Source organism: Bufo bufo, chromosome 6 (assembly GCF_905171765.1).
Source record: "Bufo bufo chromosome 6, aBufBuf1.1, whole genome shotgun sequence".
Lineage (NCBI taxonomy): Eukaryota > Metazoa > Chordata > Amphibia > Anura > Bufonidae > Bufo > Bufo bufo.
In genome coordinates, this window is record NC_053394.1 from 297,004,100 (window position 1) to 297,021,338 (window position 17,239).

A 17,239-nucleotide genomic window follows, 5' to 3' on the forward strand; every position below is an offset into this window, starting at 1 on the left:
TGTAATATAGCTTATAGTAATATAAAAGTTTTTGGAACTCATCCCAATACCATCAATACCTTGCTCTATTCATAAATTTGTGCCATGATATCAAAGGTGTAGAGCTTTCAAAAATGTTATCTCAATGCTTTCTGATATATGGACAAAGAATAGTGAAGGACAGGGAACCATGAAAGTGGAAGAAAGCATAAAAGACAAAGTAACAAATAGAGAAGATGAATTAACAAACTTCTAAACAAGAGTAAGGTCAACAGATGGAACAAAACAGTTAAAAGAGGTCCATGTTTGATAAACGAGCCTAAGCACTTTATATTTTTATGCACTACAGCTTGTCAAGCAATGTGAAATTAGACTGTAGAATTATAATGTTAAGGACTGCAATGGATAGGTTCATCTTTCCTCAGGTTGCATAGCTATAGCAACTTATGGTTGAAAAGATAAGACTGTTCCCTGTTAAAGGGAGTCTGTCACCTCCATATGGCCATATACAGTGCTTACATGGCTCTGTAGCACACCTATACAGGATTGTAATGGTACCTTTGTAGGCAGCTGGTTAAATTTATACCTATAATCTTTGGTTGCAATGTGAAAACCTCTTATGACATTTCCATATTGTCAGTTTTAGAAAGTGCTTCAAAAATGTCCAAATATCTTTTCATATGAACTTATAATGGAATCAAAGGTAAAATAATATGAAGATATTATTTATTTTATTAAAAACACCCTGAATTGTGTCCATAGTTACCATGAATTGCCATCATAATTAAGAATTTAGTTTTGGGGCATTGCTAACTGTGCAGATACAGTGACTGACCTCATACTGTTGGCTGGTTGAGGCATACTGCCTATTCTTTTAGTTGCTCACTGTCATTACATGTCTGTTGCTTGCTAATCAGGTAATTATAATCATTTCAATGGCATGACAGAAATGATCCTGATGTAATCTTTTTTTTCTTTTTCTTAAACAATGTGCAAGCAAGCTGGGCAGCTTGTGCCAAACTTGAGTTTCTCAGTAATAGAATTTCTTCAGTTGACTTCTGCCGCCAGTCAAGTGAAGTAATTTAAATGACTGGATGCAAGAGACAGCTTTTTGGGTGCATCACTTGATGAGTCACAGTAAGAATGTAAATAGCTGGATAGCTGGACACAATTGTAATATCAGTAATTGATTTCCTTGACTTGTATGGGTATGGAGCAATACACATGTAGAAGCTCCATGTCTACAGAAGCTGTAGGAGCAGGTCTGAGGCTCAATGCAAATACACAGGTCATATATCATAATACATTCTATATTCAACCCATAAAAACAGTATTAAGTCATAGGTGATGGGTTTCAAATCAACTTTAGACCTGTTGGTGCTGTGATAGGAAAGTAAAATCCTAGGCATACAGTAGCTCATATTTTAGGATATACAATAGGGAGATATACCAAATAGTGCAAAAGAAAATGGTCAAGTTGCCTGTAGAAACCAGATTCCTTCTCTTTATTTTTTTACAGTCACCCAACCAAAAGAGCACAGCAATCTGTTTGGTTGCTCCAATAGTATAATATACTATATTCTTAATATTGATGTATACTTTGCCGAAGCAGGTATGTGCTGCACCTAAAGCATCCTAATATTATGCCCTGTTATGTATATTGAGTTATTGCAGTAAATTATGTTTTTATTCATAATGGTATTTTGAGATTAAGATGGGATTAAAATTGTTGGAGGGAGTCTCCCAGGCTGCACTCATGATATTGTGAGGCATCATGAGAAGACTAAGCCAGTAGTCTCGTAAACACGGAAGAGGAAGTGATGACTGTCTAGACCCAATAAACCTCCCCATGGATTATTCAGATTTGTTTGGAGACAGGTTAGACACATGCTTTTTTACTTCATGACAAGTTCTTTAAGTGCAGGTTTTAATACCGTTCATGCAATCTGAATTAAAGGGGCTGTCCACTTTTTCAGAAGGGTATACCGAAAATACAGTAAGCTGATCACATGGTTTCCCTATGCTAAAGATGGGCATACACATCAGATAGGAGTTAGTTGATGGCTGAACAGCAGTTGAACAAACAAACATCTGGTGAACATGGCCAGACACACTTTAGTCCATATTGGCTGTGACAGTTGTTGTTCAAAAGTTCTTTCTGGGTTCTTTCAACAAAAGATCTTTCGCTTGACTATTGTACTAAAATATCAACCACGGTTGGCTTTATTTCAAACTATATTGGTCTATCATCGGTCGGTTAAGCTGAATGTTTGTTGTTAAACTTCAACCAATGAACATTCATTTTGGTTGAGACACCCAATAATCAGCTGTAATCTGTGGGCAAACTCAACAGCAAGTGTTGTTCTGAAATGCCACCCCCGGGGAAATGAAGTAATACAGTACATGAAACCAAGAGAGACAAAATCTGTAAAGGAGTCCCGACCATTTATAACACTGGAATTTACTTATGTGGCATAGGAGACTTTTAGGTGCATGAAAGCCTGGGTTCAACTCATGAAATAATATTGTAATAGATAAATCTACAAAATGTCACATCCACTCCCTCAGAATACAAATTTGTGAGTACATCTATTACTATTGTTACTATTTTAAAGTCCTTCCACATAGCAATCCCACATGTATAAACCATGTACAGCAGCATATGGACTCCCTACAGATCTGTATTTTAAACCCAGTATAAGCCCGTAGTAGTCCACAGACAGCACAATATGGATCCGATCTGTACAACACGTATCACTAATATGGTCATGTGCTTAAGTGAGAACCCTGCCTAGGCATTGTATGAGACCAATGTGATAACCCCAAAAATGAAGACATTAGATTTTATTTGGTTCTAAAAGACCCACCCAAATTACCCATTGTATTATACAATCCCTAATCCTGTCTTCAAGAAAACTAGGGCATTGTACCCATGGGCCATTATTTGTGTTTTAATAGAACAAGCGGGCAGCTTGGTATCGGCTGAGCAGTATACAAAGGTTTTTGAGGACAGGCTTCATGTACAATCACTAGTCATTTGAATAGATGTGTGAGTTTTATTCGCATGGCAGCTATAAATGGGTCCCACCCTTGATCCCTCTGCTAATAGTACAGATGGATGGATTAACACATTTACATTAGCAAGTTATTGCTGGAACTTCAAACATGGAGCCCACGCCTTGTCAGTGACAAACTAACAAAACCCGAAGTTACTCTTCAAATAAATTCTTCTGACAACTTAGAGTCATAGTGTTCATGCAATTACATTACTTGGTTGGGATTTTGTAGAGACAGAGCATGAAATGTTGTTATGTTTGTCAAAACACATCTTTTATAATCTCTGAATAACCTCCTACACAGACAGTATATGCAGGGGAGGAATAATGGAGACTTTTGCGGTCTCTTTATCAATTCCCTCCATGATGTCCTAATTTGGGCTAATCATGGAGCACTTGGAAGAACTGGGGATCTTAGTGCTTAATGGATACTTTGGTAAATTACTTATTTCACAGCTTTTGATTGGTTCCATAATTTCATTGTTGGAGAGGACTCTCTCATCAAGTCAGATTAAGTGCCACTACATTCCAAAAGAGTGCTGTTACCACTTCTTCATTGATTACTGCAAGTCATGTGTCTCTTGTTATAAAGGAGGTGGCTGCATATATGTGGAAGGCCCATATAGCTGCCTACTTGAAGTGGCTAAACCATCTCTAGCTTATGCCATAAACTGTAAATCTGGTCAGTTTGATGGAAGTCTTCGAATTTCATCAATAGCCCGTGTAGATGATCAGGTATTATAATTTCTTACGGAATGCCATAAAGGGCCTGCTAATATATTACACATAAATATATGATATTTATGGAGGTTATGAGATTTGGATATATATGTGACATACTGTAGTGACCATGGAGCAGACTTTTTTCTGGACTTCCTGTCAATGATCTCATAGAGGAACACTACTCGAATTCCCAACCTGAAATGGCTCCTCACAGGCAACCAAAGATGTTCTACTGTTCGATAAATAGAGATAAGCTAGACTCCAGGTTCAGTGTCCTACTAAAGGATTGGTTAATAAGAATGCATTTTAGGATCTGTATTACAGCCACAACACCGTGGCCCCTGTGGTTCTATTGAACCATGACACAGATCACCATAGAACCCTATGATGATGTTCAGTTCAATGGAATATGTATGGCAGTTTAAAGGATTATTCTGGTAATAACAAATTATCATCTATCCCCTGAATAGTTGATAACTGCGAGATTAGTAATAGTTTATTGATAGGATCCTCACAGATTGCCAGAATAGGGGTCCCGTGTCCCTGTTTGAATGGATCAATAGTCGAGCAAGGACACTGCTGGTCCTTTCAAAGTCTATGGGACTAACAAATGTAGCCGAGCACAATACTTAGATATTTCTGTCAGTCCCATGGACTTAATGAAGCAGTTCTAGGGATCAATGTAGGTCCTGAGGTTAAGCCGCAAGATAACTGAACATTAAACATGCAGGACATGAGTATGTATATTTTGTTCCTATTTTATTCATTCATTCAGGTTTTTTCTCTGTTCACAGCTTATTAATGGACATGTAAATGGCGCAAAATTAACACTACAGATGGAAAATGCCAAACTTGCCTCTGATGACTTCAAGCGCAAGTGAGTAAATGGGTTGTGTACATGGGTACTGTGCCATACTTACACTAATTTAATATATCAATTTACTGAATGAGATGGCTACAATATAGGCTACCAGGTCATAGTATGGACCGTCTTGCAACTGGAAAGGATACCAGAATATGGATGTTTGTGAATCAGCTAGTGACAAATGATTGGCCCAAATCAAGTCAACTCTAAATGAGTTTATCTTCTGCTGGACTTTTTGTTCCCATTGTTGTGTCAGAGTCTAGACCCCCGGTACGTTGATGGGTCAATGCAACCATGGTCAAGTATCTAGTGTTGACTAAGTTCCATGTTCACACTCTTCAAATATAATAAATGTAGGTCTACAAACCTGTCTTAACAAGATAACACACCCTACCGTAAATATATTTAGTCCACTTGGAGTCCTTATTAGTGGTAATGATCCAAATGATGTAAAAATGCACACATCCTTCCAACCGAGTTTCTACTCAACATTTACAGTAATGCCTAAAATACTGTACAGATGGCAGCTCATTCTGTACTTTACAGTCATGTTTATGTCATCAATGCATTTTTGAAAGTAGATCATTAAATTATTTGAAGCCTTGAAGGTTAATATTCCGACTAGGCATCTTATAAAAATCCAGTTTGTTTGGTTTTCTATTGAACTAAACTGTGGTAAAGCATTCTAAAAAAGATGTAGTATATTTAGATGATTCTGGAAGAAACTAATATGCAATGTTATACCTAGTACAACGCCTGATTTGTTGATGCATGGCCCATTGATTTTTATTTTGGTGTTCTTGGAATCCCTGTGTCATGTATCACCTCCACCTTGAGTAAGTGATTCAATGTCAGGCATTTGATATGGCCCTACTGTACTACCCCTATTGTAATATGTTACCAATTATAAATACAGTGGTATTTAATATTTCAGGCTAGTTACCATGCTTTCATAACACATTGACAGTAATCAGAACTAAACTCTCTGAAACCCTGTGGGTGTCACTTTTGTCTTTTTATCTAAGTTATTACCATTAATCTTGTGTAGTTTTCTATTGTACCTGTTTAACTATTTGTTCATAGGTCGTCAGTGGTTTAATAATATACAGTATATGTAAGCACATCAGGTCAAGTACTTTATCAGGAAATTTGTAGAGGGCTCTTCCACTATACCTGTACAAATAAGTATTTAATAATTATTTGCTGGCAGTTTATAATCATTGTTTGTGGACACATAGAACAGTTCTGCTGATGGCTTACCATGCAGGAAAAAAATATTTTATAGGTTATAGATTCTTCAGACTATACCTGCTTCAGATGTAATGGTCAGTGGATAATTATTCCAGGTAAGGTAAAATAAACATCAGCTTGGAGAACAACTTGCAATTCTGCCAAATTCTTACATGCGGAATCTTACACCAAGGTTTCGAATGTGGAGTAATACTCATAAATGATCTCACCCAGGGGACACAGTAATGCAGGGAATGTGCTTTCTACGAAATTGACTAATTGGATTTGATTTTGTGACACTTCGGAATAAAAAGAAGAGATCATTTTCAGAGCTTGGTTAAAAGGGTTGTACAGGATTAGAAAAACACAGCTGCCTTCTACCAGAAACAGCTCTACACCTGCACATAGCTTATGTTGAGTATGGGAGCTCAGCTCTATTGAAGTGAATGAGGTTAAGCTGCAACACCATACAGAACTTGTGGACCACTGTGGTACTGTTTTTAGAAGATAGCAAGCATGTCAATTAAACCAAATTGCCACTATAGAAACATTCTAAAAAATCACAAATGATGGTGCATGCCATATGTGCACCCTAATTTGTGACTTTTTAAGTTTCCCTGTACTTTTCCGAAGTGCTGAGAAAAGGGGAAGGGCTTAGCGGGAGAAGCAGGGTTTCACTCTGCCCACCAGATTTACCATAACTTCCGCCGGAAAATGGCATATGTTATAGCTGAAAGGTGTTCTCTGGGCTTTTACTATTGATGACTTATCCTCAGGATAGGTCATCAATATCAGATCAGCAGGGGTCCGACGCCCGTCTCTCTTTCTGCTGCTGCTATGTCTATGGCAAAGCAGCATCAAGCAGGTAGAGAGAAGGTTGACGGCATGTGCACACTGTTCGCGCCGTCTCTTCATAGAGGTAATCGGCAGGGTGCCTTGTGTTGGCCCTCCACCTATCTGATATTAATGGCCTATCCTGAGGATAGGTCATCAATATAAAAACCCTGAAAACCCTTGAAGTCTATGCCAGCATGTAGCTGGCGTAGACCTCAGTTTCTGGCGTACAACAGGGCAGAGAAGCATCAGGGGTACCTCCATCAATCTCTGCAACATTCTGATGTTAGAAAATACATAACACTAAATATTGCTAGAAAATCAGACATATCGACCTTAACCTATAGATCATTTGTCTAAAATGCAGCAATGTGAATCAGGAATGCCCAGAGGGGAGAAATTGCTTTTTTTCTGTTCCACAAGCAGCCCCTCTGTTGTCTATGCCTGTGTCTGGTATTGCAGCTATCTGAATGGGACTGAACTTGCATACTTAACCACAAACAACCACAAACAAAAGGGATGCTGTTTCTGGGGGTGGGGGTGGGGTTAGGATGGATACAGACAACCACTTTACCTGCAGCTGAAGCCCCTTTATTTCTCCCAGCCACCAGTCCCCTCCGACTCAAGAGATTCTAACTATAATGTCCAGATCTGTACTTTTGTCACTTATCGCCATTTTTGAAAAATGAAACATTACCGCATATTTTTTTAGTTCTTTCTATCTATTTTATTTATAGCTGTGTTCTAGGATTTCGCTTTGAATGTACATTTTCCTCTTTTTGGCAGTAATTGATATATACAATTAAAAGGTTTGAAATTAAAATAAAATATCTTTTTCTTACGCTGTCACTCTTGTATATTGGTTGTGTCTGTTGCTGAAAGGACTGCCATCAAAACTGACACTGTGGGGGACATATATTATGGCGTTTTTTTTTACAGCAGGCATAATTTGCTGTCTGCTGGTGTCAGATGTACTACGGGTATTAAAGAGGTGCATGCCTCCTAATAATCGTGGTGTATCATGGGGCTTCTGTGTGACAAAACTGAAATCTATGCCTGCTAGAAGCCAAATTATATAAATATTTTGGGACACCTAGGGCCACACCTTGCCCTGTGGAGTCCACTATTTTTGCAGCACCATGAAAAAATTGCAATTTCTTTTTTGCACAATTGGGCAAATCAAGTGTAAAGTGGTCAGAAAAGAGGAAAAACCGCAGAGAGTCCAAGTAGAAAAATGTAATGCCCTAGGACTATTCCCCTACCTAGAACTGGATCCTCACCCTGATAAGGCCAATCCTTTGCTAAAATCTAGGCCTAATGCACCCTAGTACATCTTAAAGCCATTACGTTTGGGATATACCAGTATCCAATGATGACAATGACCAATCATTTTCCATCTTAACCCCTTTTCTTTATCTGGATTATGTAAGTATTTCAGTCATGCTATGCTATCTGTACATTTTACATTGTACATGATTAGTTATATGGTCACTTGCATCCATTAACTTTTTTATCCCTGTTGTATATTTTCAAGTGTATCCCAAACTTAGGTTTGGGGCATACAAGGGTTCAATAACCCTAGGTTCCGACATGGGATCATCCTTATCAGGATGGATGCCCCATTATAGGTAAGAGATTAGATGATAAAGACAGTTTCCATTTGGACCTCCTCCTTTTTCTTACTGTTGACTGGTCTTTTTCCTCTTTTTTTTAAACAAGTGTTTTGTACCTAATTTGCTTAACACATGGTGTTGCTTTTAGCTCTTTAATCAAAGTTTTAATGCTACTCACTAGTTCTGTGAGGTTTTTTTATGTTTTCACCCAAATTAATTAAAAATCAGCAATCTAACAGCTCTCAGGTCAAGACTACGACATCTTGTGTCTAGTACAGAACCTCAGTTCCACTCAAGAGGTTTGGGTTTAGCTACAATACCAGACACAACCAATAGACAAGAGTGTTCATAGAAATAACAAGTAGATCTTTTTTTCTAATCTCATATAAATGTTTTAGTATTATCCACGCCTTCGCAAGATATATAGATATATATATATTTTTTTTTTTTTTTTTTGCGGTTCTAGATATGAAACAGAAAAAGTACTTTGTGCAGCATTGGATGCAGACTTGGAAGGCCTTCGTAAGGTGATGGATAATCTCACCATTGTCAGAACAGACCTAGAAATGGAGGTGGAAGGAATGCGCAAGCAGCTGATCTACATGAGAAAAAGCCATGAGGAGGTATTGTCTAATTCTCTATTCTTTTTGTACAGATTTGTTATCATTACTAAGGTGTGGACACAATAGTAAAAATTTAGGCAAGGTCTCACATAAAGTAACAATGAGGAAAAGACAATAGTTTGGAAACTTGGGTAGAAATGAGTGACCAATTCATAAGACAATATGGCTGAATAGAAAACATAAACATGATACCACAGGTGTGTACAGTGAGTCAGGTTCCTATACTTTACCAACAGTGATACCATACAGAAAGCATTTACAATAAGTAAGCTTACAAACAATGGGTTAATTGTATATTAAAGACCTATGAGTCAATTATATGCCCACTATAAGTGCGTATATTATAAACTATGAATTGTAATGGACATGATAAAACTTTCTCTCCTTCAAGGGTGTAACTACATAGGGTACAAACAAACATATATAGAGAATCACCTCACCTGGATTGTAGTGTCAAACGTCAAAACCCTACGCATGGATATGCTCAGAGTACAATAAGTCTCAGACAAAGCTTTTTGTGGTATATACAGTACCATGGGCATGGGTAACATTGTTAAAACTCTATACACTGGAAACATTAATATCCACAGTATACTCTACATCAGGGGTGCACAACCTTTTTTGGTCTGGGGGCCGCAATGTCACATTGGTCTATTTCAAGGGGCCGCAAATAAAAAAATGTTGATCGGCGCTCATCTGCCTATTACACAAGCCAGTGCAAAGTGACTGGGGAGGAGTGATCGCTGCCACAGTCGTGCTGCAGATAATCAGACATCTTTCATCCTGATAAAATATGAAAATCAGCCGACAAATGAGCAATTCCTTGTTTATCGACTGATCAGCTGCACGATTATACCGGCCAGATATAAGATATGAGCGCTCCTATGAACACTTGTTCCCAGTAATTGTCCCAAATATCGTGCTGCAGCATAGCCCCTGAAACCGAAGAGTTATACTTACCTGCTCCTGCCGCTCCGGTCCTTCGAACTGCCCCCGCTGTTTACACCTGGCAGTGCATTGACATGGTCATACACCACTCCAGCCAATGACTGGCTTAGGCGGTGATGTGGCCACAAGCAGCAAGTCACTGCTGAAGCCAGTCATTGACTGGAGCCGTACAAGTGACCATGGCCATGCACTGTCAGGTGTAAACAGAGCAGGAACCGGAAGAAGGAGGCAGCGGGGGCAGGGCAGAGGACAGGAGCGTCGTGGAGCAGGTAAGTATGAATCTTCTATTTCCGAGGCCATGCTGCAGGAACTTGTTAAAAATCATTTTTACCAGAAAAGTGGTGACATTTCCTTCCATCCTGCCTCCTATTTATAAATCAGCGTTTTCCTTCACTGCACAGGACGGAGCTCACTGGTTATTACCATCTCCTGCCAATCCAGTTATAGGCGTCCTGCAGTAACCAGTAAGCACATTATCTTGCTAGTGGGAAATGCGCCTATTGGTTAACTCTTGAATGACCAGGCCCAAAAAGGCCTTAATGACCAGACACTTTTTTGTGATTTAGCGCGCGTGGTGGTTCAAATGGTTGTAACTATCTTATTTGTTGGACTACCAAAATAATTTTTGCAACAATTTTTATTTGGGGGAAACTGTACAAAATGTTTTTAAAAAGTATATTTTTTTTCAAACTATAGCTCCTTATTCTTTAAATATGCAAACTGACACCAAAATAAATTATTAGAATTAGTTCCCTATTTTGTGTAGGCTGTTTTGCTATATAATATGAAAAGTTTCACGTGAATGGGGCAGTAATGGTGATGGTTTTGATTAGTGTGGGTGTTTTTTCTTTTATGTATAATTATTTTTTTTAACTTAATATATTTCTGCTACATAATATGTCCCCCAAGAGGTCCTAAAAAGACCTTGGGGGACACTGTCACTTTTTAAAATTTTTCACTTTTTCCTTTTTATTTTTTTACTTCTATTTGAATTTTATTAATATTTTATTGTATAAATTTTTATAATTTTTATAATTTTTTTATAATTTTCTATAATTTTCTAAAATATATTTTTGCAACATAATATGTCCCCCAAGGGGTCATAAAAAGACTGTTGTGGGACAGTGAACACTCTTTTATTAAGCACTTTTTCCTTTTTATTTTGTTATTTGTTAATTTTTTTAAATAATTTTCTTTTCTTTTGTGCCACATAATATTTTATTTATCTTTTCTTTTATTTATATTTTATTATTTTTTTATTTCGTTTTCAAAAATTTTAAAATCATTTTTTAACTTTTTTTTAATATATATTTTTACCACATAATTTGTCCCCAAGAGGTCACTGAAAGACCTTTGGGAGACAATAAGTGACTGTTTTTTGTACTATTTACACTGTAACTGGAGCATCCAAAAGAGCTCCAGTTACAGGGAAACCAGCCTGCTGCGGAGGCTTTGTACCTGGGCAACGCTTCTCTGTTCCCGAGACACCCAGCGATCACGTGATCGCCAGGTCCACACTGGAGAGCGCTCATAGAGGAGAAGGCAGAAGCGCTAATAAAGTGCTTCTGTCTTCTCCTCGGCTTCCCCGATCTCACTAATAGCCGGGAACCCTTTCCGCTCCTGCTACAGTGCAGGGGCAAAACCTGTGATCCATCTGCTCTGTGCAGGATCAGCTGTGTTTCTGCCCAGCAGGGCGGGGGCCGCAAACCATGGCTCTGGGGGCCCCATGCGGCCCACGGGCCGCAGGTTGGGCACCCCTGCTCTACATGGAGAAAAATTCAAACTTCTTACACATTTCAGATTATGATTAAGGAAACCGTTCAAGAAATGCAAGCAGTTTTAATTTGTGATGTGTACTGTGGATACCCATATTACTGTATCTATAGTAAAGAGTTTTGTATAGGTGGTACAAATGTTGCGGTTGCAGCTCTGCCTTGAAGTCTGGGAGGGCATAAAAGATCCTACCGTATAATAGGAAACCAGTACTTTGCATCATATTGAACGCCCTGTTACAGATTTTGCATTGGGGCTGAGGTCCTTAAGGTTGTCTTTCTGGTCCTTTGCAATGTTTAGGTATCTCTTGAAAGTCAAACAACCTTGGACGCAAAGCAAGAAATTATTCTGAGGGCCCACCCTCCAGCTGTACAGAACATGACCATACATACTGTAAAGTAACCCTCCAGATCAAGAGAAGAAGTCACATTAACTGAAGATCCAATAGAAAACTTAAATGTGACCTCCTTTTCATATTTTTTAGTTGCAGATCCACTAATTCTCGTGCTCCTTTCCTGCCATCCAAGCTGGCCGCACAGCTTCTCAGACTACCTGTGCATAGTGTGCTTTCTTAGTCAAAACCACTTCCTACTTCTCTAGCCATGCTCTTGGATTGGAAGTGTTTTGGACTACCAAATGCACAATATGCATCAGGCAGTCTGAGAAGTCATACAGCCATCTTGGATAGCGGAAAAGGAGCTCTTGAACTGGCAGATCTGCAGCTAAAAAAATGAAAAAAGAGGCATTATGTAAATGTCAGCCCTAATTAAAGAATCACTTTAACTATAATTATCACTGGACATTCAGGACAAATCAAATCCTTTACACCCTAGTGAGAAGTGATTAGATTCAAAGTCACAAAAATTGTCTTCTGCTGGACCTTTTGGGACCCTTTATCTAAGCCTTGGCCAAATGAAAGATCCTCTGGTGTGTTAGTACACCCCTAGAGCCAAAGGCCAAGTGACATAACAACCAGATCTTTAAATATTCAACTTTTTACAACTTTAATACCAGATAATCAGATTCAGATTGTTCAAGCATGAATGCTGAGTGTAATGGAATACATTTTGTCTCAATATCCATCTGTCAATAAATCCCTACTTGCTCAGATGATTTTGCTCTAGGAAAAAAATGTATGTGTGTGTATATATATATATATATATATATATATAGTTATTTATAATGTCTTTTTAATGTTGTAGGACATGAGGCTGGCTCAAGCTCGGAAGCAGGGTTCATCAGTCAATGTGGAAGTTGATGCCCCCAAGGGAGCTGATTTAGCTAAGATTATTGCTGATATGAGAAAAGAATATGAAGCTATCATTGCAAAAAAACGCAAAGAAGCTGAAGATTGGTATAAAGAGCAGGTACGAAGTTCTGTATCAAGAACATGCAAGATTAAAGCCATTAATACATTTTCTTTACCCCCATCCCTTTTTCTTATTGTGTCACTCTGCTATGCTTATTGCTCACATTGAACCAAAATGACCAGGATTGAATAACATTTTGATTGATTTCCCACATCTGAACATCTTAAGATGTCACTGACTTTTTGTCCACAGTGGCTGCAATTTACAGCATCTTTTTATCCCCTTGAGATATTTTACTTAGTTGTTCTCATTTCCTACAGGCAGATTATGGAAATACAACCCAGCTTTGCCATTAGGGTCCTTCCTGGACTTTCCTTTAACTTCTTTTGAAGAAAGTATACTGAGGCCTGATAACTCCTTCCAATCACAACTTCCCTCAAACATCCTGTCGGACCTATTAAAGGGGTTTTCCAGAATTTACATACTGATTACCTATCCTCAGGACAGGTCATTAATATCACATCAGTGGTAGGCTGTCACTACGTACACCTCAAAACTATACAGTGGATGGAGCCAGAAGGTTCTGTCCACTCCATCAAGTGAATGGAAGCTGGGCTGCAGTAGACCATCGCCAGAAACTGCATTATGGATGGAGCCTTCTGCTTCCGACTTCATCCACTGTATATTTTCCACCGCCAGCCTGAACAGCTCTGCAAACTATCTCCAGAACTGGCCCTCTAATGCTGACAATGTCTGAGATGGGAATACACATTTAATGAAAACAACGACTTTCAATATATATAATGGAAATCCTGTTCCTCAGTATAGTACTAATGCTCACTACCAGGGCTGGATTATAGCACAGACACGGAAGGGTGTTTGCACCTGGGTTTTTATTAACCATTCCCACCCAAAGTAAATATCTCTAAACTTTTCCCCTTACAGTTTATTTAATTCTTAATTGATGGTGTAACTAAAGATGTAGCCAGCATTACTTTGACTCCATGTGAGCCAGGATGGTAATTTTAACGCGATTTGTTGTTTTACTGTAATTAGATTTTCTTGTGTTAACACTTTAAACCAAAGATAATGCTGGTTGTATCTGTATATGCCAGCAATATTTGGTGCATTATATGGCAAGTTTTTTTTTCACTGTATAATATATTGTACGTTTGAATATAGCAGTAAAATGTGGTGCCCCACGAATATTTTGCTAAGGCCTACAGAGACCTTGATCATGCCTTGTCCCATAGTTTTTTTTCTGTTTTTGGAATAATTAGTGGATCCACATGCTAAATCTGTTTGACCACAGTTGTATTTTTACATATTAATACACTGAAACTGATTTTTTCCAGTTGTTATCTTAACTATATAGGGTTTCTTTTTGCAACCTTGAGATTGTCATCTAGCGTACTTGGCACATTTATGAGGACAGCCCTGTGTTTATCCATAATTTGTGACATGCCACTACCTGCTTGCCGCATATATATTTAAATTGCTTCAGCTTCTTTGAAATATCCAATCTAATAATTTCTGGACTTAGCACTTGCTCTGTGCCAACACATTCTAGTCAGATTGGTCTGATAGGAAAAATATTTTGTTTGTCCCACATTTTATGGTATTCCAATTTAATTTTGACTTTAGTTATTTTTTCAAATTGGAACATGTTCATTTATTTTTCTTTTACCTGTGGCAATCCAGAAACATAAATAATACTATTGTTAATGGAGAAAAACTGTACTACACTCCACAGAAAACCGGTCTCTCATTTTCCGTATGTAGATAATCATGGCTTTATAATAGGAGAGAGTGAAGCTTTATGATACCCCTACAATAGATTTTACATACAGTAGTGTACATATGAAGAAAATCAAAATATGTCCCCTATAAAACACCAATTTTAATAAATTCCCCACAGTCTTTAAGGTGAGTTCATTATTTCAAGGGAATGGAACCTATTTCTATAATCCTTTATAATTTTTTAAAGGATATGTGCGCTTCTACAATTCAGTATTGTTTTAGTGCATCTAAAATGAAATAAATTAATCAAATTTGCAAATATAGCAGTTTTCTGTAAAAAAAAAAGAAAAAACAACAACTTTTTTGTATACTGCTCCCATGTAGTCGTATGTCTCCATGGTTATAGACTACAAACAAACTCAGCCTAAAGATTGCTCCAAAAAAACCTACATCCTAAAGATTGCTCCAAGTAAAATATGTCATAACTTATAACTTCAAAAAATAAATCATATAATTATGAACAGAACATATATGTGTAATGTAAATATGACCATTGACAAACCCTGTCTTGTGACAGAAGCAGGACTATGGAATATACGATAATCAATAAATCCTACAAATATGGTGTAATATAACAATCTGCCATGTACAGTGGTGCCTGGTAAGTATTCATAGTCCCAAGCCTCATTCTACTCTTCATTGTATGGTGAGCTTTAACAAAAAGTCAAAAGATTCATAATCGTCCATTTGATTGTCAAAATGTACATTAATATTTTTTCAGTCATCAACAGTCCAACAGGAAGTAAATACAAACACCGAAGCCTTACAAAGTAGCAAAAACCAGATCAGAGAATTAAAGAGAACTCTCCAGGATCTGGAAATTGAGCTTCAAGCAGAGATCAGTAGGGTGAGTGTTGTTTCTTGGTCTAATTGTAAGTATTTACTTGATCTGTCTCTCTCTCTATATATCTATATATATATATATGTATATACATCCAGAAAATGGACGGCACTCCAGTCAGATGAAAAAAATAAGTGATTCCTTTATTCAACCATCCGGTTGCACCAGATGGTTGAATAAAGGAATCACTTATTTTTTTCATCTGACTGGAGTGCCGTCCATTTTCTGGATTTACTTGTGGGGTGAGAAGTCGATTCCCTAGGAACGTGCGCCCAATTTTATCCGTTTACAGCCAGTGCCGCCATTTTTCTTATATATATATATATATATATATATGCTCATTAATCAGGTAATGAGCGGCAAGCTCGCCATTCCAACAACTCCTTCTTATTGCCAGTGAGTGTATAGGGCTCTGTCAGTGGCACTATATAAAAAAAATAAAGAAATTGTATAAGTGCCTTCGAACATCCATTTTTACTATTTCTCTACAATTCTTGATTGTGAACTATTTCATCTTTTAGAAACATGGTCTAGAGAACACATTAGAGGAGACCCAAAACCACTCATCAGAACATCTTGAGAAGATCCAGGCGCTAATCTGCCAGCTGGAAACTGAGTTGGGCAAAGTCAGATATGATCTGGAAAGGCAGAACAGTGAATATAAGATTCTTATGGACATAAAGAGTCGTCTGGAGAATGAAATTAGCACATATCGACGACTAATTGATGGAAATAATAGCAGGTATGATGGGCCTCTAGGAAGAGAAATATCACTTTGTTATTTGTAACACATTGAGCACCGCTTGTAGATTTGACTTCAAGTATAATGTTGGGGTGACAATATGTGCCCACCGCTGAACAAGCTACAGGAAGAGCAAGGCTTCCTGAATATCAGATTGACTAGTTGAACAGTTAATGACTAATGCAAAGCATAAGGCCACCATACACACTGGAAAAACATTGGACAAACCGACCGATTTTGGCAGGACTGGCCAAAAATCTAATGTGTATGATGGCCTCCAACTCTCACTCAATAAAATAAGGATTAAATGTATTGAATTTGAATGGCAGGGGAGTCTGTAAGAAGCTTACTCCCCTCTTCCTATTAAAATGTAAGGTGTATGGGCATCTTAAAAAATTCTGACTAGAAGGTGGTGGTACCACCTGTAATTGAATGTGTGAACTTAATTACGCAGAAATCCATTCAATTATCTGCCATTTTTTGCCATCCCATTAAAGTTGCAAAGAATGATTCGCCTTCTCTTATAGAGTGGGCCTGGCCATTTGGATACTAGCCAGCACAGAATGCTACACGTAACCATGTAACTCAGTAGGCCTTACCCCTATGTAGCATTTTGGTCTATCTCTATCTTAATTCTGTTGAGACTTGGTTTCTTGAAACTACATAAAAAGTATGGCCCTTTCAGTAGTGCAAGACCATAGAAGTTGACTATACAGCATTGGTGCCTATCTAATGTCCAGGTAAGTATATGAACTAAATAAATGCAGACAAGTGCATTAATTGATTGCATATAAATATTTTCCAGTCAATTACTGTTAAATCAAGGTTAAATAGATTGTGTGGGATTAAAATACTATAGTACCATTGTAGTCCATGGGCTTTCTCTGGTATTGCAACTCACC

The 17,239-nt window shown here is 37.9% G+C and overlaps 1 protein-coding gene across 1 annotated transcript in view; it reads left to right on the top strand.

Annotated features, from left to right (window-relative positions):
* The window catches only part of LOC121003696 (keratin, type I cytoskeletal 19-like), a 34,917-nt gene that overhangs the window by 10,638 nt on the left and 7,040 nt on the right, over window positions 1-17,239 (top strand). The window contains exons 2-6 of the mRNA XM_040435564.1: window positions 4,553-4,635; window positions 8,767-8,923; window positions 12,847-13,011; window positions 15,476-15,601; window positions 16,117-16,337. Of these exons, the coding sequence (XP_040291498.1) occupies window positions 4,553-4,635; window positions 8,767-8,923; window positions 12,847-13,011; window positions 15,476-15,601; window positions 16,117-16,337 (752 nt within the window). The remainder of the gene's footprint in view (window positions 1-4,552; window positions 4,636-8,766; window positions 8,924-12,846; window positions 13,012-15,475; window positions 15,602-16,116; window positions 16,338-17,239) is intronic.